Raw genomic sequence first — 27,389 nt, 5'->3', positions numbered from 1 at the left:
CAGCATTTTTCTGTCTGCATCTCCAAGTGTCTCCAAGCATCAGCAAGCATCTGGGTCTGTGTCAGCTCTTAGCTTCTTTCTTAAATACACCAGTGAATCAATGAAGACCTACCCTGAATGGGCAGGGCCACAACTCCATGGAAAGAATTCAATCAGAGGTTCTACCCTATTGACAGACTAATCAGTCTGCCCCACAAGATTGCATTAAAGAATATGGCTTTTTTGGGGGGACATAATATATTCAAACCAGCATAGGGTTCATATGCACAGGAATGAGATTCAGATTAACGATGTTTTTTCTGTACATAATTCTGCCTGCCACAGGGTGATACTCCCATTCATATGGCTTGCTCTTCTCTTACTTCCTCGGTGAATCAGAGAATTCAGCACGTCTTGTCCTACTGATCAGATCCATTTTTGAACGAGGTTGAGCCTGTTGTCCTTCCTTATCAGCCTCACAATCTATATTTCACAAATGCAAATGTGCTCATATGGTAATCCTTGTGAAACAGCAGCCAGTTTCATTTGAGCAGCCTTAAAATTTGAAAATAAATGATGCCAAATCTAACCAGATGGTGAGTATGAAGTTACTTATGATAAATTCAATTCAATGCCAATGGTTTTACATTGGTTTTACATACACCCAACAACTAATTAATTAAAAATGCTCCCCAAAATAGTATACACAAACCTATTTGGCATTATTAATGTTAGATAAGGACACTAAAAATGATCAGTTTTATGGTGTTTCCTTTTTCTTGTTGAAGGGAGAATGTGAGATACTGGTTGCTATACGTTTATATCTGGATTTTTCAACTGCCTCTATTTTCCATTTTTCATGCAAAAAATAAATAAGAATATTCTCCTTGTACAAAATCAACTTACATAAAGGTATATAAAATATATGTGAAATTGCTCTTTCCCCAAATTCCCCTTCCTGCCTCAAACTGCAAATCCCACTTCCCTTCCTAGAGGTAACCACTGTGGTGGTTTGAAGCTGTATGCACCCTAGAAAAACACATTCTTAAATCTAATCCATTCCTGTGGGTGTGAACCCATTGTAGGTAGAACCTTTTGATGAGATTATATCAGTTAAGGTGTGACCCACCTCCTTCAGGATGGCTTTTCAGGATAGGTTTTAATCCTGTTACTGGAGTCCTTTATAAAGGGAAGCAAAACAGAGAGAAAGCCATGGAAACAAAATGCTGAAAGCAATGAAACCCATAAGAGAAGGGAAAGACCAGCAGATGCCACCATGTGCCTTGCCATATGGCAGAGGAGCCAAGTATCACTGGCAGCCAGTCTTCGGGAAGAAAGCATTGCCTTGATGATGCCTTGATTTGGACATTTTCACAGCCTCAAAACTGGAAGCTAATAAATTGCCATTGTTTAAGCCAACCTATTTCATGGTATCTGCTTTGAGCTGCCCAGGAAACTAAAACACTACTGGCAACACTTTGTTGTATATTCTTCTGGATCTTTTTTCCCTCTGCATAAGTTTATATAATTATATTTGTTCTGAATATCATATGTAGGATCAGATCACACAAATTATTCCATAATTTAATTTTTTCACATGGAGACTTTTCCATACTGGTATATAGAGATACAGCTCATTATTTTTTTTTTTTTAAAGCCATTTATTTTAAAAAACCGGTTTGTCAAATCACATACACAAGCAGATACACAACTACCAAAGTGGCCCTGTAATAGACACCAGTGGGGCGTTCACACACAGTACTTGAAAAATACAGCTAAAAAAGGAGTCTGTTGAGTTTTAATTTTCAGATTCCTACTTGACTCCTGTTGAATGGCTTTAAGTTAGCATATAGTGAGTGAGAGGTAGAGTCCCAAGTATAATATCTGGTGCCTCAGGGCTCCATTAAAAACAAAACAAAAGCAAAAACCATCTCCCCCTCTGCACAAGGGAAGCCTATCCTATTAATTTTTTCCTTTGTGAAAACAGAAGTCAAGTTTCTCTTCCCAAATGGTTCAGCATTCCCAGTCAAAAGTGTTGTGATAACCTAGGTGCTGTGCTTTGTTGAGCCACCTAATTTTCTTCACCTTCCGATTCAGATTCTTCTTCTGCATTCTGTAACCATTCAACAAATTTCTTCATCTGGTCAAGAAAAACACTCTTGCCTTTCGCAACATGTGCTTCTTTGTACCATTTCAATATCGCTTCTTCACTCAGGACGTCAGCTTTATAAAAGAGAAACACAATCTTCTGAAAGGCTTTCATGAAATGGATGTTGTCGTAACAGTATTCCTGAACCTTCTGGAGGAGGATCAGCTCTGACTGACCTTGGGAGCTGAACACAGCCAGTAGGGGAGCGTATTGCTTCAGGTGCTTAAGGGCTTGCTCTGCAACAAGTTCCTCCTTCTTGTTCCATTCAACAGCATTCATTATACAGGTCCACAGAAGACCAATCACTGCTGTTTCAGGAAGATCATTCCTCTTCATTTCTTCTTTGACATAGAGCACCATCTCCTTGATCGGGCATTCCTGAGAAAGGTGCTCCTGAAGCTCCTTCTGGAGTTCCTTCCTGGTGCCCAGGGACTGCTGGACTCGGAGGAAGTCAGAAAGCTCCTTCAGACCTGCATCCGTGAAATATTTTGCAAAATGATCCACGCTCTGTCTGTTAACTGGAAAGAGTTCAAGCAGCCTCTTGTCTATGTTGGCTTTTCTCAAAGAGGAGGTAACAGTGTTGGCATCTTTTTCTGCCATCCATGCTTTAAAAAGTTTGACAGCAAATGAGGCCGCAGTGCCTTCTTTGACTAAGCTGTCAGTGAAGAGGCTGGTGAGGATTGTGGCAGGAAGTGTGCCATTGCCCAGCAGGACCCCCGACAGCATCGCCAATTTTGTCTGCTCTGTTTCAGAAAAGGCTTTAAGGAAGAGGAGAAGCTTTTTCATTTCATCCTCAAATGCCTTTTCCAAATACTTGTATCTCCTGATGAGTTTATTGAAGACCTGAGCATAGTTTCGGATGGTTTCATGATCTTCATTTGCTGAAAACACACAGTGGTTGGTCATCTTGGTCTTGTCACCATCATCTATGCGTGTTCCTCCAGGGGCCAGCATACTGCCAGCCACGAGGATATCGAAGAGTGTGTCTGCATAGCGACGATAATCTAATCTTGAGCCTGTAGAGTCCAGAAACTTGGCTACAGCTTCAAGGTCATCACCAGCCTCATTAAGCCCCTGGACAAGTGTATCCCTGAAGACTGTGGGTTCAAATTTCTCTTTTTCATCCCTTTTCCGAGTTTTGAACCGTTGGCCTGTTAGCACTGGCTTCTGATGCTTATTCATAAAATTTCCATTTCCTGCCTCTCACAGCCACAGAATTATATTAAAGCAAACTGCAGACATCATATCATTTCCTCCCCAAATATATCAGCACAGAACTCTAAAAAATAAGGGATCTGTCCGAGGAGGTGGCGGCGACGAGCGAGTCTGAGGGCTGCAGCGATTACGGCGGCGGTGGCAGCGCCTGTGGCTGCGGCAGACAATAGAAGAGTGAAGGACAGACACATTGACACCGACACACTGAGCCCGGCACAGCCCCGCCTCAGCTCATTATTTTTATGTGCTTCAGAGTATTCAATAGAATACAACTCAATATGCCTTACTTTGTTTTTACCATTCCTCTGTTAACAAATCACTTAGGATCCCCCCTCAATATTTCAATTACCAAAAAAATGTTGCAAGGAACACTCATCTTCATGTTTCCTCAAGTGCTTCCATTTCTTCTGAGCAACTGCTTTAGTGGACTCATTCTGCATCTTTGAGGTCCTGTGTATCTAATGCAAAGTTTGGAATATGAAATGTTGAGGTGGTACTTTTCTTCAGTTTTACAGCTGAATCCAGGATGGGGAGTTGTTGAACTGTCGAACCCCTCTCTCCCCTGAGATTCCCCGTGATCTTGGAGGGAGGAGAGGGTATGATAATGGCAAAAAATGTGGAGATCCCTTTGTTGACTCAACCACTAATTAGCTCTCAGCTTCAAAACAAACAAACAAAAAACTTCTTCTATAGCTATGGCCCCTACTTTCTCTTCACATTACAGACAGATTTTGTTGAAGAGAAATCTCTGCTTGCTCTCTCTCAGTGCTCACTTCCCATTCAGTTCTCTATCCACTGCAGTCTGGACTCTGCTCCATCACAGGCCCCACCATCTTCACTGAAACTGCTCTCTCTCAGGCCTTCTGGTTACTGAGTCATTTGGGTACATTTCAGGCTCTTCATCATCTGACCTCCAGGTACCACTTAACACACTTGGTCACTTCCTGCTGAAGCTCTCACCTCCTTTGGTTTCTGTGACACTACCTTATCAGTTAGCTCTGCTTCAGAAGAAAGTAACTCAATCCAAATTGGCTTAAGCAACAAGGAACTTCATAAGTTCACATAAATGGAAGTCTAGAGGTAGAGTAGGTATCAGGGTTGGCTCCAGCTCCTATCTCTGTGGTTCTCCTTGCTTGGCTTCCTTCTTTGAATTGGCTTCTCAGGCTGTCAGGGAGAGGGCTTCAGCAAATCTGGTCTTCATATTTACCTAGGATGACAGGTAAGCATCACTTTTGAGAAAGGGAAAGCATCACTTTTAGAAGTTCTTCTAAGGGAATAATGAAGAATTTGCCCAGAGCCTTCATCAAAATTTTCTTTACTCTCATTGGGTTACTTGCCCATTGCAGTCACCAAAAAGTGGGTGGGATTAGGTCAACCCTTGGAATTAGGCGTTCAGTTTTCTTGGAGGCTCATGGACTCCACAGGGGAAGGGATTACATGAAGAAGAAGAGTAGGAAGGTGATACCTTTTAGGAAACCAACAATGTCCATCACAATTACTGTCTCCTGGCTTTTTTCTGATTACTGGTTGTTCCTCCTTGGTCCTCTGCTGGGTTCCTCTTCCTCTGCCCAGACCTTCAATGTAGATGGGCCCCAAAGTGCCGTAATTGGGTTTCTTCTCTTCTTATTGTTCATGTTATCCCTGGGTCAGTTTATTCACTTTCATGGCTGAATATGCTGATGACTCCCAGATCTACAATTCCAGTTCATAGAGTTCTTCTGAACTCTAGATCCTTATATCCAATTGCATATCAGACATCTCCACTTGATTATCTCATAAGCATCTCAAACTCAATGTCCTAAACTGAATTCATCAACATAGTCCCAAGACCAGCACATCCTTTTATATTCCCAATCTCAGTTAATGTCATCAACAAACACTATTCCCTAGGTCATTGTATACCCCTTTTCCTCCCCGAGATTGAAGCAGTCACAAAGCCCTGCTGATTCAGCTATGAAAATGTAATTTAGGTCCATAGCCCATGAGAAATCTCTTTTGGATTACTCCTTTCTCCAAATTGGGATGCACTCTTATCCTATGTGATCTTATAATGCTTGGCATATACCTCCATAATAGCACTTCTTTTGTTCACTCTCTCCCTTCTCTGGTCTGTAAGCTTCTTAACTTTAGGGATCACATCTTACTTTTTTTTTCAAATCCCCAATTTTCAGCAGAGTACCTTGAACACTAGAGGTGTTTGGGAAACGTTAGATGATTATCGAGTGACTTTAGTTTTGAAACATTCATTGAGCCTCTGTTATTTCCAAACTCTCTTCCAAGCTCTGAATAGTGATGCTCTTCCTTGACAGACTTGGTCCTGCAGTTGGGATGGGTGGAGTCGGTAGACAACTGCCACAAGGTGAGTCCTAAGGCAGTGAGTGCCAGGTCAGGGCCAGTGTAAACAATTTAAAACCAGGTCAGAGATACAAACAGTGCTGGATGAATCTAGGAAGTTAAGGGAGGATGCCATCTGGATTAGTGTCTGAGTTTTTGAAAAGGTTGGTGAGAAGAAATACCTAAGGTTATTCTCAGGTCCATGAGAAAAATCTCTGGCATCTTTTTATACAGTTTAAGATGCTCACAGTGTAATAGTCATCAAAATACAAATCTGAGTAAGAATTGGTCCTTGACTTCCTAGGAAATCACTTCCCAGTGGGAAAATAAATATGAAACAAATACATATACTTCAGTGTATACATGGTGAAACACAATGTATGTTGCATTAAAAGAATCCAAAGTGAGGAGCTGATGCTTCTGCTTGGGAGAAATTGTGATGACCTTTAGGGACCCTTGCCATGTTGCTATGGCAATTTTTTTTTTAAGAAAACACCTCAAATTTGACATCTTAGTTCCATGAATGTCTTCAGGACAAACCACTTCTTTTAATACAAAGGTAAAATTTTGTTTGTTCCCCTGTTCCTAAAGGTCCCCACAGTCACAGTGTTTTTCTAGGGCTTGTAAGAATTGTAGGAACTGCCACTCCACAGAAATCTTTGCAGTGGCTTGGTAATAAAGCTGTAAATATGAGGATTTAAAAAAAATGTTTTTGGTGGCTTTTATACAAAGAAAAGATAATTCAGAGGTTACTTTAGATATAGAAAAATTAATGTTTAACATATTAAAATTAAACGTATTCTATTTAAGTCTAGCAAACCTTAATATCACTTGTAAGGGGATTTAGATAATGGTTGGTGAATGAATGCCCATAGCCATTTAAAACTGCATTTATAAATGTAATATGTGATTTTCTTATTAAATGCTATCTTTGCATGATTTAATAAAGCAAATCTTTCTTAAATTCTTTAATAACTCTTGTAAATCTAATAAATTGAACTATAAAGGGGATAACCTTCAACTTTCTAATACTGTATATAAAGTTAGATTTTAACTAATCTAAATATCTTTTGCAATTGTTCATTTTAAATTTACAAGGTTGACCTTTTACTAATATAGATCAAATTCTCTTACACATTATGAACACTTAAAATACTAAGTATGCTAGGATTGAATTCTTTTTTTTTTCCATTTGTTTAGTTAAAGAATTTGTAGGTGTACCAAAAAATCATGCAGAAAATGGAGTTCCCACATACCCCTTTGCACACACACGGTTTTTTTTATTATTAACACTTTCCTTTAGTGTAGTACCTTTGTTAAAATTGATAAAAAGAATATTACTGTCATTGCGCTATTAACTATAGCCCATAGTTTATACTGGGGTCCACTGTTTGTGTTGTACAAGCCTATGGTTTTTTTTTTTCTATACATTTTTATTCTGTGCTAGGATTTCTTAATGCAGAAATATTAATTGTAATGATTCAGTTCTCTTAATCATTTCTCTAATTAATTGGAAACTTTCCATGGTTGGGAGAGACTTACCTTCTATGGACAAGATCTTGTTTTTTTTTTCCCCAATAGTGGAAGCTGCTTGTGGCAAAGTGTATTTTTTTTTAGAGACTCTAGCCACGCTGAGTCTATTCGTACTTGTCCAGTCAATGCTCCCCAAGTGGAGTGCTTCATGGTTCTAAACTCTCGATCCTGAGATCTATTTCCTAATGCTTCATCTACTCATTCAGGCCTGCAATCCCAACCCCACCTGCTACCACCTCTTGATTGAATTTTGCATTTCTTTGACTCTTAAGATATTTAAATGTCTTGCCATACCCTGGATTCAAAGACTATTGTACTAGAGACATTTCAGCATTATTTTTATATTTTTGCTTTGTGTTAGGACCCTGACTCTCCAGTAATATAAAGGTCATCCATTGAATTCTGGCTCTCCTTCAAGGCTTGGTCTTAATAAAGTCACAGTTTTGAAGGGCATTCTGATGACTTAAACTGCCCAGCTTCTCTAACTGTGTTTGCTGGTCAGATCTCTCAGCCTGGCTGGCTCTTTCTTTTTCTTCAGGTCTCAGCTTGAAAGTCCCCTCCTCAGACAGTCTCTTTCCCATTGTTGTTTCTAAAGGAGGGCTCCCTTGGTTGTTCCTATCACAGCACTTGAAAAAATGTTTTCTTTATGCCACATAAAATAACTTGCAATTATTTTATTTGTTAGTTCCCTTGTTAGTTATCTGTCCCTCTTACTAGAGTGTCAGCTCCATGAGAGCAAGGGCAAGTCTCTGTTTTATTATTAAAAATTTTATTTTGAAATAATTTTAGGCTTAGAGGAAGTTGCAAAAATAGTATGGAGACTTCCCTTCATCCAGCTTCCCCCCGATAACATTCTTACATAACTATAATATGTTATCATAACCAGGAAAGTGATATTAGCACGATAGTGTTGTCTAGACTACAGACCTCACTGGGATTTCATCAGTTTACATATACTCATGTGATGTGTGTGTGCATGTAGTTCTATGAAATTTTATCCTGTGTATAGATTCATGCAACCACTACAATCATTTACTGAACTGTTCCATCACTACAAACACACTCCCTCCTGCTACCCCTTTATGAGGACTCACCTGTTTTGTTCACTTTTGTCCTCCTGGTGCCCTGCTTAGTGTCACGCCCATAGTAGGCATCCAGTAAATATTTGTTGAGCATAAAGTACATGGCTAAATATTACTGGGGGAATTTGCTGAATTTGTTAGGATGGAGAAATATTACTCTGTTTACTGGATTTCAGTTACTAGAAGGATATTTGAGGGGAAAAAACATCATCAAACTCCATCTCATAATGACTGATTGGCAAAGAACACAAAAAATTCCCAGCTACCAAATCTTACAGAAATGCTGCATCATGAATCGATCCTAATCTTATAATCAATTTGCCAATGTGAAAGGTTACACATTCTGAGAGGAGGTCTAAATGAACACCATTGATACGTAAGTTTCAGATGAATTACGTGAAATGTCATTTTGACATCCACTGGAATCCAAAGTAGGGAGGGGAGGCAGCCTGCTTAGGAGCTCAGAGTGGTTCCACCAGGCCTTGCTGCCTCCTGGTCCAATTACTAATACAGTCCCAGAGTAAATAGAAACATGACCCTCCATTAACTTGTTTTAGACCGACTACAATAAAATTTCCCCTAATGGTACTGGGGGAAATCGACTACTCCTGAAAGATATTTGCACATTGTTGGAGTTGCTTGACCTTAAGATATCTTTTTGGAAGCATTTAAAGAACTAAAGAAAGAAATTGCCCTTTAAGTAGACCTTGTGACAGAAGTAGGTGGGAAAATAATTACACTGCATACCAAACCTTCCCTTTGCCCAGGATAACTTCATGACAAATGCTAAAGCAAACATGCTATAAGTCTATCACAATATTCATTCACCTCTTTTTCTGATAAGAAAGGTTTATGATTTTTTTTATATCTTGAAAACCTTTGTTGTACAGGGTTTGCTTTAGTAGGTTGCCTCTTAGTCACAGTGTGTGTAGACTGAATCACTTTAGAATCCATTTTTATTTAGTTATTTGAGGTGTAGCATTTTGTGTGTTTTGTGCTAGAAACCACAGGTAGGACCTGTTTTGTAAATGATTGATTTCCATGGATCTGTTCCTTTAATTGATTTGATATTTGCTCAAGAAAGTTCTTTCTTTGCTTGCCCTGTCCTCCCCTTCTAAGAGCTTTTATAAAGTATGTCACAGTCATACATAGGTTGATTCCTTCTCGGATCAGTTATTTCTCCTGTTATTTCTTTACACCTTTGAATGGAATCTGGGCACCCTTTCATAAGGATTTTTCTTGATGTTTTCCCTTGGGGTATAACCTGTGTCTTGGGAAGGCTTTACCCTGTACTTCAATGGGCTCTACAGACCTCAGATAATAATAATGATGACAAAAGCAATGTTTAATGTGGACTATTGATGTATTCTTGATCTTAATACTTTTTAAACAAAAATATCTTTAGAAACCTTTACTAGTTGTATTGATTTTAAAATTTAATAAAGTAAAAACAGTGTCATTGTCAGGCAAACTCAGCTTTAAGATGCGTCCTGAGCACACCTCCCAACCAGGTTGCCAACTTTGAGCCGTTCGGAAGTGGTTTCTGGATATATAAGCTGTGACAGAAAGCCCTTTAGCTGGGAGGTCAGTAAATCTAGAGCTCCTTAGTCTCACTGCCTCTCTGGATAGCAGGGATTTGAAGATCTTAAACTGATTTGTACGCATTTAGTCTCGTTCACACTCTGGTAGAAAGGCAGGCACAGAATATGCTCTTTGAGTCTAAATTTTCAGCTGCACGGAGGCTGACTATGGAGGAACCTAGGCCCAGGGACTACGGCCTGGAGAGGGGACGTCCCCATTCTGTACCTTGCCTCCCTCCCTGGACAGCAGCCAGAAATGTTTCAGTCCCTTTTCATAGCCTTTTCTCTTCCTGTAATACAAAAATGCTCTCCTTCTGCAAAACAATATTGTAAGATACCTCTATGCTGTTTGTCTACAGCTCATTTAAAAGGAAGAGTGGTTGTTAGATGGAGAGGAAAACCAAAGCCCAGACCAAAAGAGAGCTAAGGAAGAAAACTGCCTTCCAAAGCTTCCAGACTTCCCCAGTCATTGCACCCCATTTGTGTCCAGTGCTCATGGTCAGGCATCTCTAGCTTGACAGAGCCTCTGGCTGCAGTCTTCTAGTTGGCCCAGGGAACAGAGGGGAATAATTGAATTTCAGATTTGCTTAGAGAAGGCCATAAAGCAGGGAAAGCCCTGTTCAGTGTTCCAGGGAACTTCCAGAACCATGGACTGGGGGTTGCATGATTTGGTCAATTAGATGTACTTTCCAGGTTACTGTTTCATTCTGCCCTTATCAACCTGAGTATTTATCCAGTGTTGATTTTTGCTTTACCCTTGCCTATTGAGGAGAAAAATATTTTTAATGGGAGAGGGCAGCTCGAGGGCAGAATTGCTCATTTTTCTGCATCATGGAAAATATAGGATGTACAGGAAACATATCCTTTCTACTGGCTTAATCCTTTCAGTGAGACTCGTTTCAATGAGCTCCATTGTGTTCAGTCATCATTTGAACATGACAAAAATAGAACACTTTGAGTACTATGTCTATAGAAGTAGAGTGAAATGGAGAGTTGAAGCAATTGTCCACATAATCCAAGCAAAAACAAAAACGGAACAAAATAAAACCAACCACTGTTGAGAGAAAAGCAGCTTTAGGAGCTTGAATTGGCCAGCCTGGTTCTCTGCATTGTTCAAATTCACCAGCTCTGCGTCTCTATTTACTTTCTTGACGTAGACTGAGCCTGAGATATGTTGAAGAATTTTTCCCCCAATATTATCTCAAGTACTACCTCAAAAAAAAAAAAAGACTGTTTTAAAGTCCCTCTCTGTGTCCTATTTCCCAGTAAGAAAGTCTTACCCTAGATTTATACATGTTTTCATATAAAACAGCAGTATAAAGAATAGATGGCTCTGGAGTTTGGAAAGATTCTTTTTTTAATCTGGCTCTGTGAATTCCTCTTTGCAGGGAAATGGAGAAAGCTTATCTACATGCTCACATGTTTTAAACCTGTTGCTTTATGCTTGGCTAAGTGCCTGTCATGTGTGTTGGTTGCCAGCACAACAGCTTCGCTCATTTAGAAAAGCAAGGAACCCAATTTCCTCTTAGATAACAGTTGGTAATATTCCACTAGAGGCTAGTGAGAAACTCCCCAACTCCGACATGTTGTCCCAGCCAAGGTCCCTCTTAGACTGGCTTCCCATGTTGGGATCATGACTCGCCTCACAGATTAGCTCCTTAACCCTGTTGTTTCAGTGGCCGTACTTCTCTCATTGTGCCTCATACTGACCCAAACGTTTTCATTCATTCATCTGATTTTTCCTTCTGTCTGTCCCCCAGCAAGATCAATCACCAAGTCCTGTGGCTTCTTCTTTCCAAGTGTTTCCCACATTCTAACTTCTTATTTCATTCCCATTCCCTAAGTGTGAGATTCTTATTTTCTCTTACTTTCTCCCAATAATTTCCTGCTTTTTTCTGTCTCATCCATTTCCAAGCAAATGCAGAGCACCCTCTCTTGAAGCTCTGTTTAATTGAATTTTATTTCCTTGCAACAACGTCTTCAATCTTGTCACCTAAAAGATTTTGCTTGAATTCCTTATCCTGGCATTCATAGCTTTTGTCAGTTTGGTTCCAATGACTTCCCAGCCTCGAATGAATAACCAGCTCCAACAGGTCAGATCTATTATCTTCTACATGTAATGCTCTTCCTCCTCTTCACCCATCAAAATCCCAACCATCTCCTAAGGGTAGATTGGGCAGCCCACTTCTTCCAGGAAGACTTTCTTGACCACCTCGGAAGGAGTACTGGAGTCGCTGAGTCTTAGAGTTAGAAGAAATCTTGGAGGATGCTAAGTCCAACTTTTTACCCTGCAATGTACCCATTTGACCTTTGCTTGAACATGTCCAAGATGGGAACACACATGGCAGCTCAATGCATTTTTGGACATCTACTATTTATAAGAATTTCTTCTTTTCTTTTTTTTTTTCCTTTTCTTTCACAATGTTCAAAGCACTGAGTTCATTAAACTCATTATTTTTTTGCAAGCATATTCCTTCTTCTGTATTCCCCACCATCTGCCAAGGAATTCTGGATGTCATCCTATCTCCTCACTTTCTGACCTCTTCCCACCATCCATTGCAGTCAATCACTATCATTTTTCAATTTTGCTTTCTAAAAGTCCTATAAATCTGTTCATTTCTCTTCATCTTCACTGTTTCTTCCCTGCTCTGGCTACCATCTTCTCAGGTAAAGATTGCCACAATAACCTCCTATACTCATGCTTCTACTTAACACAAATAGCAGGAAGAGGAACCCTTCTAGAATTAATTTTTTTTCATATTGCTTCTATGCTTAAAAACCTACAATAGTTCTCTTGACACTCTGATTTAGTTTTCGAGGTTGCTCCAAGCAAATACCATGAAATGGATTGTCTTAAACAATGTTATTTGCTCACAGTTAAAATCTGGAAAAATGTCCAAAGCAAGGCATTCTTTTTCTGGAAGACTCGCTGCCAGTGATCCTTGTCTCCTCTGCCACATGGCAAGGCACATAGTGGGGTCTGCTGCTGGTCTCTCTTGTCTCTTCTCGGTTTCATTGCTTTCAGTTTTGTGCTTCCATGACATTCTTCTATTCATTCCATTTATATAGGTTTCCAGTCATAGGATTAAGACTCATCCTGATTGGGGTGGGTCAAACTGAAGTAGTATCATCAAAAATTCTATGTACAATGAGTTTACATCCACAGAATGGATTAAATTTAAGAACATGTCTTTATGGGTTACATACAGCTTCAAACCACCATATACACCCTCTTGCATTTTATTATATAGCTATTTAAAAATGCTTTCAGCTTTTTTAAGGTACCATGTTTTCTCTTTTTTCTGGACCTGTGATCATACTGTTTTCTCTGACTGAAACACTTCTGAGCATTCCCAAACTTCCAAAATCTTATTTAATCTTTAATTTTCAGCATTAAATTCCTTTCCTAGGGAAAAAGGCACTAGGATGAAGACAACTGAAGAGAGTGGAGAGAGATTTAGGAAGAAGAATTGAATGAACTTAGTGATTTATTGGATTCTGTGATGAAAATGGTGTGAAGAAGAATGAGGAACAATGAATAATGCTGACATTTCTAGTTGAGATATTGGTTATATGTGGGGAACTGGTAGGGAATTTTGGGTTATCCATTGCACCCTGTAGTTCTCCAACAGAGCACTTAACCGCATTGTATTGTGATTGCCTGTTTATTTGTATGTGCCCTACGTTAGATCTGGACTGCAACTTCTTGGAGATCAGTGACTGACCAGGCAATTGTGTTGGTGTTAGTTTTCTAATGCTGCTGAAACAAAGTACTACAAACTGGGATGCTTAAAACAACAGAAACTTATTCTTTCACAGCTCTGGAGACAGAAGACTGAAATCAACATGTTGGTAGGGCCTTGTTCCCTCTGAAGGCTGTAGGGGAGGATCCTCTGGCCTCATTCAGCTTCTGGTGGTCTCAGGCACTCCTTGGCTTGTGGCAGCACAACTCCAATTTCTTCTCCTTTTTCACGTGGCCATCTTCCCTGTGTCTGCGTCCAAATTCCTCGCCCCTTATAAGGATACCGGGCACGTTGGATTATGGTCCATCTTAATTTAACTAATTCCATCTGCAAAGATGCTGTTTCCAAATAAGGTCACTTTCTGAGGTTCCAGGTGGACATGAATTTTGGGGGGGACATTAGTCTATTCAGTACAGCGATCATGGCTGTATCCCTTTTCATTGCAGAGGACTTGGTATAAGTGGTCAATATGTAATTGCTGAATAAATAAGTGAGTTCTTGTAGTTTTAATATCACAACTTGTGATATTTTAGAAGATATCTTTTTTCATTTTTTTATTGTAGATATAACATATAGACATAAAAATGATAACTTTCAACATGCGATTTAAGAAATAGAAAATTTCAAAGAATGTTATGGGTTACAGTTTCACAGTTTCACCTATTTCCTTATTGTGAAATATAACATATACTCAGAAAGGTGATAAATTTCAATCTACAATTCAACGAGTAGCCATAGAGCAAATTTCAAAGAATGTTGTGGGTTATAGTTCCACCATTTCAGTTATTTCTTTATTGTGAAATTTAGCATATATGCAGAAAGGTGGTATCTTTCAAAGTATGATTTAATAGATAGTTATATAGGAAATTTCAGACTGTTCTGGGTTATAGTACCATAGTTTCAGTTATTTCTTTATCATGAAATATAACATATATGCAGAAAGGTGACAACTTTCAAAGTATAATCTAACAAGTAGGTTTAGAGCAAATTTCAAAGAATGCTATGGGTTGCAGTTCCACCATTTCAGTTCTTTCCTTGTAGGTATTCTAATATCCTAGAAACTAAGAAAAAAAATTATATAAAGAGACAGTATTCATAATCCTTTGTTAAATTCTATCTTGTCTGTTGCTACCACTTCCTTTAGTTTAATCACTTTCCTGATCTTCAGGGATGTCTGGGCAGTGACTACCATAATTGTTCATGTTGAAATGGGTGTCAACATTATGGGAAAGGTGGATACATCTGGTTGATGTTCTTAAAAGTTACTTTTTTATTTATTTTTTATTTTTTAATAAGAAACTTGCCAATTTATTTATTTACAATGAGAATGTAATTGCTGCACAAATCTTAACAACTGGAATATCAAGTTATAACTAGAGAGTTGATTGGTAAACATAGATTCAGTCCAGAATATTTTGATCATCTGGTCAACAAAGTTTTCCCCTCTTTTCTTTCCAGCCTCCTCCCAGGAAGCTCCTAATTGTACTAGGCAAATACTGACATATTTTTGCACTCTGACTCCTCTTTTTGCACACTTAATACTATTAGCATGTCCTTTTTTTAAAATTCAATTTTATTGAGATATATTCACATACCATGCAGTCATACAAAGCATACATTCAATTTATATAGGTGTGCATTCATCACCAAAATTAATTTTTGAACATTTTCATTACCACACACACAAAAATAATAAGAATAAAAATTAAAGTGAAAAAGAACAATTAAAGTAACAGAAGAACATTGGGTGCCATTTTTTTTTTTTTTTTGCCCCCGTTTTTCTAGTCATTCATGCAGACACTGGGCAAAGGGGAGTGTGATCCACATGGCTTCCCCAATCACATTGTCACCCCCCATAAGCTACACTGTTACACAATTGTTTTCAATGTTACACAATCGTTTTCAAGATTCAAGGGTTCTGGGTTGTAGTTTGATAGTTTCAGGTATTTACTGCTAGCTATTCCAATTCATTAGAACCTAAAAAGGGTTATCTATATTGTGCATAAGAGTGCCCACCAGAGTGACCTCTCGGCTCCTTTTAAAGATATCTTTTTAGAAAAAGGTTTGATGGAGGCAGTTTAAGATTGGTCAGGAAAGAATGCACTGTCATATCTTGCAGCACATAACTGGAGTTATAAAACAAAACAAAACAACCCCCTTGGCCTCCAAATAATACTTTAAAATGCACTGTGGCACTAACTGTACTTCATGAAAATTATACACATATATAGACACAATTAGTGAACTGAAAGTTACTGAGCATCTATTATGGTCAAAGCTCTGTGTTAGGGCCTATGAGTAGTGATTTTATGTTGCTGCTTCTCAGGAGAGGCCTATTTTATGCCTATTGTCCCTGCTGAATTATTAATAGCCCTCTCTTGCACTTAAAAATGTTCTGGTCTGGATAATATATTAAATGATCACACTACTCATGAGGGGGATAAAAAAAAATCCCAGTTAAAATCAAGAAGGAAGATTGTTCCTGATACTGGGTTAGATGGAAGTCAGAGAGCCAGCAGCCAGGCCTGAGGTTATTTAAGAACTTCATGTGAAATTCCACTCAAGGAAAGTATTGGGAAAAACAAAAAGCAAACCAAACAAAGCCCAAATAGATTGAAGAAATCTCTCAGGGTAGACCTGGTGGCTGATTCAGGCAGGAGTCTAAAACAGCATCATGTTTGAGATGTGGCCATCTCTTCTTCACTTGGTTTGAAATTTTCATGGTAAGAATTGCAGAAAGACTTGGGTTTTCACACACACGCGTGCACACATACACGTGGGGGAAGGGGCGGCCTTGCCTTCAGAGTGCCACTATTAAAAAAAGCCAGTTGGCCAAAGAGGACTGCGATTCCCCACATCTCTGAAAGCCTTATCTTGTTAGCTGATGAGCACCAACATTGAGTTGGGAGACCGCTTGATTTTCACCAGGCAAAGGTACAGAGAAGGTATGACATAGATCCTGGGGGAGCCTGATAAAAAAATGACAACTGCTTGGACCCAGTATGGGCCTTGAAGGGGCAAATGAGTCTCGCTACCTGCACGAGTTGAGAAATTGTAACCAGAGCGAGGTGGCCATGACAAGGAGACCAAAATGCAATCAAGTGCAATGAGGTGGAGAATTTTATTCATGAACATTCCAAAGGGGCTGTCCCTCAAGACACACAAAAGTCAGAGACACATGCTGGAGGGAACAGGGGGTGGTGCCCCCTGGGAGCAGGGGAACGTAGAGAGTGCTGGAACAGTGTGGAGGGAGGAGAGAGCTTCACAGGTGTTTTGAGAATAAAAATCTGGGGCCTGAGAGATGCAGCTAAAGAGGATTGTTAGAAACTTTTGCTGTGTGTGGTCCCTAAAAATGCTTTTCCTGATTTATGGGAGCTGCAAAGGCTTTACCAGCTTTACCCAATACAATGACTCTGGCAAGGGCCTAGGGATCTCATTTATGCCAAGCATTGCCAAGTATGTTTTGCACATAATATGTATGGCTATTTTCCAAAAGAATGAAGATTATAGATGCAATTAATAAAATATAAATTATGAAAAGTATTAGTGAAGCCATAATTTCTCATCATATATATATTTCCCCATCAATAGATAGAGAGAAGAGAGATTCTCACATGGAAGAAGGAGTCTTCCAATGTTCTAGTAGCAGAAAGGTGGCGAAAACTGGTCTGGTCTAGGGGTTCCCTCAATTCTTTATAATCCTCCCATCTCTATTCTGCTTCAGATCTCAACTTCAAGTGTTGATCTCTCCTGCAGAAATGGTACAAAATTTTCTCTTTTAAAAAAATCTGGAAAAAGGGATTTTGATGTTACCTCTGAAAAAGGAATTTGATATCTTCCATGAATTTCCTTTTGGAAGATGAGAGGAAAAGAGGCAGAAGCATGCTTAGGGCACCAGGCAAGCGTTAGCAGAGAAAGAATTAAAATGCACAAAGATTCCTTCCCACTCTTTCGGGTCATAGTCTTGGATGATTTCTTTGGCTATGATAACGTTAATTTTGCCCAATCTAGACTGGCAAAAGAATACTGAGTCACTTCTGAATGGCCTCTGAGTTTATTTCTTTGTGACTGACCAATAATGTTCTTGTGTTCTCCCTCTTAGTTTTCTTCTTTTTCTCTTCTCTCTTGTTCAGCTGTGCTAGATGCTTTGCCCAGGCGAGATGCAATACTTTTTGCTCACTGTTAGCATTTAACAATTGTAGTGTATGTATATATGTTTGTGTATTTATATTCAGGCTTTTCTCACTTAACATATTGTAGCATTTTCCCACATTGTTCAAATCTTCACTAAAAATTGCTGTTTTACCATATTCCCATATGTATTTTCTATAATTCATTCAACTCCCTTGTGGGTAATTTTTAAGTTTTCACCATGAGAAGTAATGCTGGGGTCTATAGTGCCGTGAAGTATATCGCTGTTCCACCCAGATTATTCTTCTGGTGGCATGGCCCTGATTCTCTCTGGGCACACATTCTTGCACTCTTACCCCATGTGCTCTGGGTGGGGCTCAGGAGAACAAAATGTGATATACACAGTATACACAATGGAATATAACTCAGTCGTGAAAAGGGATGATGTTCTGATGCATGGCTACAAAATGGAACCTTGAAGACATTATGCTGAGTGAAATAAGCCAGACAGAAAAGAGCAAATATTGTATGATTCCATTTATACGAAAAATCTACAATAAGCAGATTCATAGAGACAAAAAGTAGATTAGAGGTTAAGTGGGTGGGTGCTTAATGGGTAATTATGGCTTAATGGGTTTAGGGTTTCTGTTTTGGGTGATGAAAAAGTTTTGGTAATGGATGGTGTTAATAGTAGCATTAATACTGTAAATGTAACTAATGCCACTGAACTGTACACTTAAAAATGGTTAAAATGAGAAATTTTATGTTGTACAGTTAAAAAACAAAAATCCCTGCATTTTGACAAGCTTGTTTGAACTCTGACTTTAGCCATTTCTGCTTATGGACTTTTCATTTGTTGAGCCAATAACAAATTGGTTTCATCTACAGCTGTCCCCAAACAAGCATGTGTGTGCGTTTTATTTTAAAGTCTGCTTGCATTGAGATCTTGGTCTCTTGAAACTGAGAAAGCCCTGTCGTAAACATTTTGTTTATATGTCATTGGCACCATAGCAGATGATTTCCTTAGATGGTAAGAACTTACATGTATCAAGTGCTCACCTTGTGTCTGGCATTGTGTTAAAGGCTTTCTATTCTTTATCTCATTTAGTCCTTTCAATAATCATATGAAGTAGGTACTTTAAAAATCTTCCTTTTACATGTAAAAAAAAAAAAACTGAGGCACAGAGAAACGAAAAGAACAAAACATTCATGCAGGGCCACGTGGCTGATCAGTGGCAGAGCCAGGATTCAGTCCCAGTCTGTCTGTTTCCAGAGCTGGTGCTACATTACAGCCTCCCTTTCTGATACTCTTATGTCCCTTATTTGTGCCCTAAGAATAACTGTAGGTTGTGTGAAGTCAGAAGAACCAGAGCATATAAAGACCTCTTGAGAAAGGAGTATAGTCAGAGTTTTTGGTGTCTGAGTAGAATAAAAAGAAATAAAAGGCAGAATCTTACTTAGAGGGAGCATAAGATCTGACCATTGAAGAAGAAAGTCTGAGGAAAGTTCCAGAGGGGTACTGAGGCTGGTGTGTGTGTGTGTATATTGGACTAAGTAACCTTTAGGACTCTTTCCAATCACAGAGTCTAGGATTCCAAAACGAATCCCACCAGAGCTGAGAGTTCCAGCTGAGCTCCCAATTGGTGTCAGCCACCTCGTGCCAGCTACGCAAATAAGGCCATTTTGGACATCCCAACCATCCCAGTGCCCTCGTCATCAAAACATGAAGCAGAAGAACCACCCAAACTACCCATAGAGTTGTTAGAAATAAAAAATTTTGTTGATTTAAGCCACTAAGGTTTGGTTTGTGATGTAATTACAGACAATCAAAATAGTTGAAAGTCGTCTCCCTTCCTCTCTCCCTCCCCTTCCCTCCCTCCCTCCGTCCTTCCTGTCCTTTCTTCCTTCCCTCTCTCCCTTCATTCCCTCCTTCCTCATTACAAGATACTATGATGGGCTGCATGGAAGCTGCCAAGATAAAGAGAAGAAAGCATCATATACCTGTTCCGAGGGAGCATGGTGAGTTCTGCTCGTTTGGCTCTCCCCTGACTCTTTCTGAACTTCACACTATCATTTCCAGTTGGTTATCAATCTTTCCAAAGTAGAATTCATTTTCTTTCACTTCAAACCTCCCCTCTTGTTCCTTTCTCTGATTTGGCTATTGGTATTGCTATGTTCCCAGTTGCCCAGGTTAGAGATCTCAGATTCATTTTGACTTTCCCTTCACTCTCTCTTTTTCAAAATTCAGTTTTATTGAGATACATTCACATACCATATCCCTTCACTCTTACTCCCCATGTTGAGAGAGCTCATAGTCTTCATGAACCTCAGCGATGCTGCCAGCTTGGTGCTGCGTGCCTGGAGAGGGCGGGCCTGCCACTGGATACAACTGTAATAGAGCCTCTAGCCACTGGGAGTGTTGCAGCTGCAATTTTGTCCTGTTCTAGAAAAGAGAGAACTTGCTAGGCCTTCTGGTGGAGATGGGAAAATTATCTTTCTCCTGGCAGTTTTATCTCCAGAATGAGTGGGTATAGGTGTCTGTCCTCTCTAGCCACCTCCAGTCTTAGTTGGATGAAGGACCCATGGCACATGGATAAGAGCAGGCACAAAGGAGACGGAACTCATTAATAATTTCAGAAGACTTGTTCTGGAATCCTTCTTTGTGCAGAACCTATAGCACTTGCACATATTTTTCAAAACATGTTAAGAAACAGATTTAATTAATATGGAATTGAATCAACTGTGCTTCATTTAGAGTGTGTCACATGAAAGCCAGAATGCAGCATCTTGGAAGTATTTTAGCCACACAATCTGGTTGCATTGCCTTCTTTTCGGTATGCAGTATTATGTAGCCATAGAAATGAGAAACCACACATCATTCTTAGTTTTCCATATTCCGAAGACAACTTATCTTTCCTACTCAGCACCAGAAAGGTGATAAAGAGACTTGGGCTCAGAGCTGCTGCTGGACTATCGGGCATCTTAGGAGAAGGTGCCCTCTTGGGGGGAGGCAGTCCTGTGGCAGACAACACCCCATCTTCTGGGTGGGTGCACAGATCCTATAGCATACGGCTTGGCTGAGAAAGTGCTGCCTGGATTTTAGCAACCGCTTGCCTTTTTGGCCAGGTGCCTCAGTAGTGTGCAGAAAATGTACAACTCGTCTTGGCGTCTCTCCTTGGGCTCTGGTGTGTCACTGCCATCAGCTAGTTGTGTGACTTTACATCTCCGGATCTGGGTTTCCTCAATGTGGAGGAAGAAGCACTGCGTCTGGGGCCACGATGTGACCTTGAGTAAATCTTCCATCTTAGTAGGCCCTGATTGTCTGGTCTGGAAAATGAAGGTGGGTAAATGAGAGAATCTCCAAGAATCTCCTTCCAGATTCAGAAAGCTGTGCTACTAATATGTTGCAGAAAGCCAAGCATAAATTCAGAATCTTCAAGTTTCCTTACAGGACTTGCTTTTAATAGTCTGCTTCCATTTTCCTTCCCTATTGCAGCCCAGTAAATTAGTCAATTCTCTGCATTTTAGTTTTGCTTTATTTGTAAAATGGAGATACTAAGAGAAGCCTTAAAGGGATTCAGAGAGGATAAACTAATTAACGGTCATAAAGTCCTAGTGGCCATGTGCCTGCTAAGTGGTCATGACTCTAAACAGATCTTTGTAGCTCCTCGGCTGCTCACTGCTCGAGCATCAGACAACACCATTTATAATACAAAATTCTTTTTTTTTTTAAATCAAAAAGGATTCTCTGAGGCATTGGGAGGAAGCATTTCAGAAGCAAAGGCCAGCATACTGGTTAGGAGGGAGGTGGAGAAGGAACAGGGGTGTGAGTTGAAGGAGGAAGGAATCTGTGAATGGAAGGACTTGCTGTTGCCGTAGAGATCTCTGGGACTTGAGTTCCAGGGGCTGGGGAGGTGGGAGAGGGCTGGTAGGATTAGGTAGCAGCAGAAGGGATGGCATTAGAGACTGCCAGACGCACATTCCCGCTCGGCTGAGGAAGAAAGCTGGAAGAATGGCAGAATCACTTCCTTAAGAATTATGACAGTAAAGATCCTAGGCAGCCCCTTTTTAACATTTTTCTTGTTGATCTAAGAGATGCTCTGGATAGTCTGACACTACAGAAACTAAAAACTTTATTTCAGAATAGAACATAAACGGAAACCATTGTCTATTTCTAGGTTGTAATTCTTTCTTGAGATCCCTATAGTTGGAATTAATTCCAGAAATACTCCTGTAGTGCTTTTGGTTTGTCATGTATTAGAGGTACTTATGTAACTACCTGGATGAATTGTAAGTGATTAAAAAGCTGACAAAAAAACAGTCTATTTAAATGGTGTGCTTTATACAATGATTAAGGAAATACAAAATTTCTGCAAACAGAAAACTAAAGAAAGCAAGCCCATATAGAAAATTTCTTGTTCTTATTCAAGGCTGCCTATACATTCAAGGGCAGAGAATGTATATAATTCATCTGCTAGTTCCTCACAGTGTCTAGCATACCACTTTCAACATAGAAAGTCTTCAATAGCTAATTACTAAGATGAATTGTGTTTTGTTATATGAAGAAAGAATATGGAAGAATCGAATTACAGAGATTTAGGATTTCAGGATTTTTGATTCTCTTGGATTTATTACTCAGGTAAATCTGATATTTTTTTCTTGGTTTGACTTTCTCTGTGGGACTAGAATTCTCTCTTTGACATAATGGCACAGGATTAGTTATTTGGTAATCTGGTTGCATCACCTTGCAAAATAGAGGGCAGAGACCCAAGGGGGGAAAATAAGTTAAAATCAATTTGAAGGGTAGTAGGGGATGGCTGGTTAGATTAGAATGGATGAGGATGTGCACATGGTAGAGAAGCAAAGGAAAAATTCACTCAACCTATAAGCTGGCCCTTTGGGCAGCTTTTATTTTAGTTACATAAACTCTCATTCAGTCAGGTCTTCTCTCAGAGTCCCCTGACGTGGAGAAGCTAGGGTCCTTAGCTGTCCTATGTCACCGAGAACATTAAGTAAAATAAACACTAATTCCATCTTATGATTTGGTTGAACTTTGGATAATGATGTATGTTATCCACAGATCCTTCTGCTGCAACTCTGATGACATAATTTGCTAAGGAATATTTACCTTTGCACTCAGTGAAGAAAGTATAGGTGGAAGGTTATATTTGTGTGTACTTTGTAGGCAAAAGGAAAGTTGATGAACACTAAGTCATATGTTTTCATCTTAAAGTGGGAAAATACATAGAAGCAAAGAGCTAATGAGGTCTAGTTCTGCCTCTGCTTCCAGAAGTTATCTGGTCCCCTGTTTCATTTACAAATGAAGAAACTGAGGCCCAGAGAGTGAAAATGACATGCCCAAGGGCAGCAAGACTGGAGTTTCTGAGTCTCAGTCCTGGATACTTTTTTCTTTTTTCTTTTCTGTGATGATACTGTCTGGCTTAAATTCATAGAAGTGAACATTTTTGTTTAATTCAGTTTATTATGTACAATTTGACAGAATTGAACTTTGTTTAGGATTGCATTCTGTAAGTGGGCTGATTACCCTGATTTACCCTCTCGCGTCTCTGGAGTCTTTGTAGTAAGAATGTGTTGTAGTTTCCTAGGGTTGCCCTGTAACAAAATACCACAAAGTTGGCAGCTTAAAACAACAGAAACTTACTGCCTCACCATTCTGGAGGTTTGAAGTCCAGTCCAGGTGTTAGCAGGACCGTTCTCCACTTGAAACCGGGAGGGGAGACTCCTTCTTTATCTCTTCTGGTTTCTGGTGTTTGCTGGCAATCCTCGGTGATCTTTGGCTTGTAGCTACATAACTCCAATCTCGATCTCGGTTTTCACAGGGCCTTTTTCTCCTTGTGTCTCTCCTCCTCTTCTCATAAGGACAGCAGTTATATTGTATTAAGAATCACCATAATTCATGATGACCTCATTGTAATTTGACTGCATCTATGAAGACCCTATTTTCAAATAAGTTCACATTCATAGGTACCAGGGATTGGGACTTCAAGATATCTTTTTTTGGGGGGGAGCACAATTCAACCCATAACAGGATTTGGGCTCCTTCTAGCCCAGAACCTATATGAATCTTTAGGATGTTTAGAAGCTAACAATGGATTTATTAGAGCAATTGAATCCATATTACGTCAGGGAAACCATTTATTATTACTATTTTATAAGTAAGGATTGCTTTATACTCCAAGTGTGCTAAGTGGCTTAAGCAATACAGACATTTAATCATCTCACATACAAGTGGGTGCACAGAGGTTCAATGATGTCTTCAAAATCTAATACTCTTTCTAATCCTTTACTATTCTCAGTGTATTGGCTTGCTGACTCATTGTCTCAAGACGGCTGCTATGTTTCCAGGCATCACAGCTGTATTCTAAGCAGAATCAAGTGGAATAGGTTCATGCTGGTGATCTTATTCCTCAATTTGGAAGAAAATAAATGCTTTTTTCAGAAGTTTGTCTCATTCACCCGTAGACTTCCGTCTCTCTCTTTCTCTCTCATTGGTCAGAACTGTGTCATAAAGTTGCTCTTGTCAGCGAAGGGACTGGGAAAGTGAGTGATATCGCTTTCTCACCTCTATAGTGGATGTGGGCAAGAGAAGTACACTGGTCGTAAGTACTGAGTTAGCCAAGCTTTGATATAGTTCGGCCCAGGAATAAATATATTCAAAGATTATTTCGTTAGTTGTTCCCACCCCAACCAAGATGGCGGAATGAGACACTTCAGAGCTCCGGCTGTCTATAGAAACTTTGAACAGCCCGGAACTGGCAGGAACATCTATCTCAAAGCTCCAGAAAATAGTGAAAGGACTGTATAGGGCAAGTGCCGAGTCAAGAAGAAGTCTACTTAAAAGCGGTAGGATCTCACGGCGCCCTGGTGGGCCCTCCCCCACCTATCAAAGCAGCAGAGCCTCCCGTGCTTCCAGTGCCATCCTTGGTCCCGATTTCTGAGGAAGCAGAGTAACAGCTGTCTGCATACTGAGTGCAAGCATGTCTACTGTAGACTGTCTGGTGGTGGCCTGAGGGACATGCTGTCCCAGGACTTGCCCTGCATTGAAGGTGGCTCCCCAGGCTCTCCTACAGCACACTGCGGGTGACAGTCAGGTGGTTCTGCCTGGGGCCAGGGATGGTTGGCTGTAGGACATACAGTGCAGTGCCGGACTGTGAGGAAACTGTTTCCTAGGGGAGAGGGGACATTTGGAACCATCTAAATGGGGGAATTCCTAGAGCCACACTTCCATGCCCAAGACATGAGGTACGCGTGGAAAGGATCATGGCCAGCACCTACACTTTGGCCTTGAGCTAGTCTCTAAAACTTACTGTATGCATAAGGCCTGAAAGAGAGCACTCCCACGTGTCAGTCTACAAAGACTGGGAAAGGCGTTTTCTTTTTTTCTTCTTTATTTTTTATTTTTTTTTTTATTTAGCTCCTGGCATTCAAGGACAGCTCTTTCGGAACACTAGCTGGAAACAAGCTTAGAGAACAGATGTCTCAGAATCCAGGTCCTAGCAATAACACATTAAAATATCATAATGTGCAGGTTTCAATAAAAGAGAAACAGACAAAGAAACTGGAAATGATGCCGAGGTAGAAGAGAAAATTAAAGCATTAGACTCAATTTATCGGGCATACCAGATAAAGACTTTAAAATATGTACAATTATAAGTAATATTCTATTATCAACTTCTAATTCTTCTTCATTTTCTAGTCCATCTCCCCTGATGGAGCAGTTAGAAGGTAGGTTTGACTGTCCAGTTAGATTCGGGATTTGTGGCTGGGTGCCACAAATGTACTCAAACTGAGGGGTGTTTTGTTTTTTGTGTGTGATCTAGTTATATAATCAAAAATGAAAGGATCAGTAGACAGACTGGGGTCAAGACATGAGTAAAAATGGGTCATTCAAAGGAGAGAAAGTAGATCAAATTGGTTAGGGTCATGGGCTGTGGGGCTAGATAGTTCTAGGTTTAAGTTCTGGCTCTGTCATTTCCTAGCTGTGTGACTTCACAAAGTTACGTAACCCTTTGAAGCGTCTGTTTCTTCATCAGTTTAATGAGGATATTAATGATGTCTTCTTATTCACTGGGTTGTTGTGAGGAGTTATATTTATAAGTCTCTGAGCACAGTCTCAGGCTCATAATAAGTGTTCAATATCATCATCGTCGTCATCACCATCATTTTCATTGTCATTGTCATCATCATCAACAAAATAGAAGTTTGAGGGGTAGATAATAGGAATTGGGCATAGCATGAAGAAATCGCAGAACCTGTGGTATGAAAGTAGGTTAAGTGGAAAAGCAAGAGGATAACATCAGGCATTACCCATTCCCTGCAGTGAGGGTGGGCTGCCTTCGTTAAAGGGTCTCTCTGTAGCAAGGTAGTATGAATGACTCATAACATGGGGTATTCCTCTATCTTGTGGCTTATACATATCTCCTGGAAGGGGGTCTACTGTATGGGATTCCAGATGGTAATGGGATGGTGGAGAGAGGAAATGCAGGCTCTAGAACCTCAAGGGAGAAGGGTAAGGTGGAATTCTTCTGTTCATGGGTCTCCTGCTAGGAGTGTGAGATAGGCCTATAAGAATCATTCCCTACAGAAACCAAAGAGCATTACTTCTCTCTCTTTGTTCTTCTGTGACTTTGATTACATGTCTGTGTGTGTGTGTGTGTGTGTGTGTGTGTGTGACTTTGATTATGTGTCTGTGTGTGTGTGTGTTTTATGAATCGTATATGTGCCCATTTATATAGCAGTAGCTCCAGCTATGGTGGGCATTTGGACTCATTGAGACATACCATGGTTCACAGACCTGTATGATGCATCTAAGTCCACCTCAGCCTTCTCATGCCTGGAGATTAAGGTGGGGTGGAGACGCAAACAAAGTTTAGGTGGTTACCACCCTCTTGGGGCTTGACAACACCTGACTACTAAACAGATACCTGTTAGCTGCATCAAGAGCTGTGAGTAGTCAGTTATATGACGTCCTCCACTCCTAGAAAAAACCTGATATGAATATTAGCATCAGACATGTGCTAGATACTACTACTTAAGTTAACTAATTTAATCCTCAAAACAACCCTATGAAGTGGACACAATGAGTATCCCTATTTTATAGATGTGGAAACTCAAGTTAAGTAGCTTGTGAAGATCCTAAAGTTGTGTGTTGTGTTGGTGAGAAGATGTGGGTAGGTCTAAATTTGTGTGTCCAGACTTATGCTAAGATCTGTGACTTCAGAAAGGCTATGAAAATTTGCCTGTGGTTTTTGTTTGTCTCATTCTAGTCTTTGCGTGAAGAAGTGGAACTGAATAAGCATTGAGCCATACTTCTTCCTCTATGGTAGAAACAATAAAATGAGAAGAAGCCATGCCTGGGCTTTTCCTGACGCATGTTAGCCAATGACTTGTGCAAAGCACACATAACAAGAGACATTTGGCAGATGGGTGAATTTGTCCTAGAATTACCATGGTGGCAGTTTTTAGGAGTTCAGCCTTCGTGGAGAGGTTTTAAATGTGGAGAGGTTGTTGAGGAGAAGGTTATGAAGATGGTACAGTTTGAGCTGGGTCTTGCGAAGGATGACTAGAAGGTGGTAGGTCAGGTAACTCCCAGCATGGGCAAAGATATGAAAGGGCAAATAAA

The 27,389-nt window shown here is 40.0% G+C and overlaps 1 protein-coding gene across 1 annotated transcript; it reads right to left on the bottom strand.

The window, feature by feature from the left end:
- Positions 1-1,846: 1,846 nt before the first annotated feature.
- On the bottom strand, positions 1,847-3,494 carry LOC119507101 (basic leucine zipper and W2 domain-containing protein 2-like). Its single transcript, XM_037800193.1, has 2 exons — positions 3,425-3,494; positions 1,847-3,318 (listed from the first exon to the last, which is right to left on the bottom strand). Exon 2 carries the CDS (start codon positions 3,308-3,310, stop codon positions 2,051-2,053), a length of 1,260 nt encoding a protein of 419 aa, XP_037656121.1. The 5' UTR covers positions 3,311-3,318; positions 3,425-3,494; the 3' UTR covers positions 1,847-2,050.
- Positions 3,495-27,389: the final 23,895 nt, after the last annotated feature.

This window comes from Choloepus didactylus, chromosome 12 (assembly GCF_015220235.1).
Source record: "Choloepus didactylus isolate mChoDid1 chromosome 12, mChoDid1.pri, whole genome shotgun sequence".
NCBI lineage: Eukaryota > Metazoa > Chordata > Mammalia > Pilosa > Megalonychidae > Choloepus > Choloepus didactylus.
Note: the sequence above shows the minus strand (reverse complement) of the source record. Positions and strands in the feature narration are given on the sequence as shown.

What these genes read in the sequence shown, in the direction of transcription:
- LOC119507101 (XM_037800193.1), bottom strand. Translation starts at nt 3,310, where the DNA reads ATGAATAAGCATCAGAAGCCAGTGCTAACAGGCCAACGGTTCAAAACT.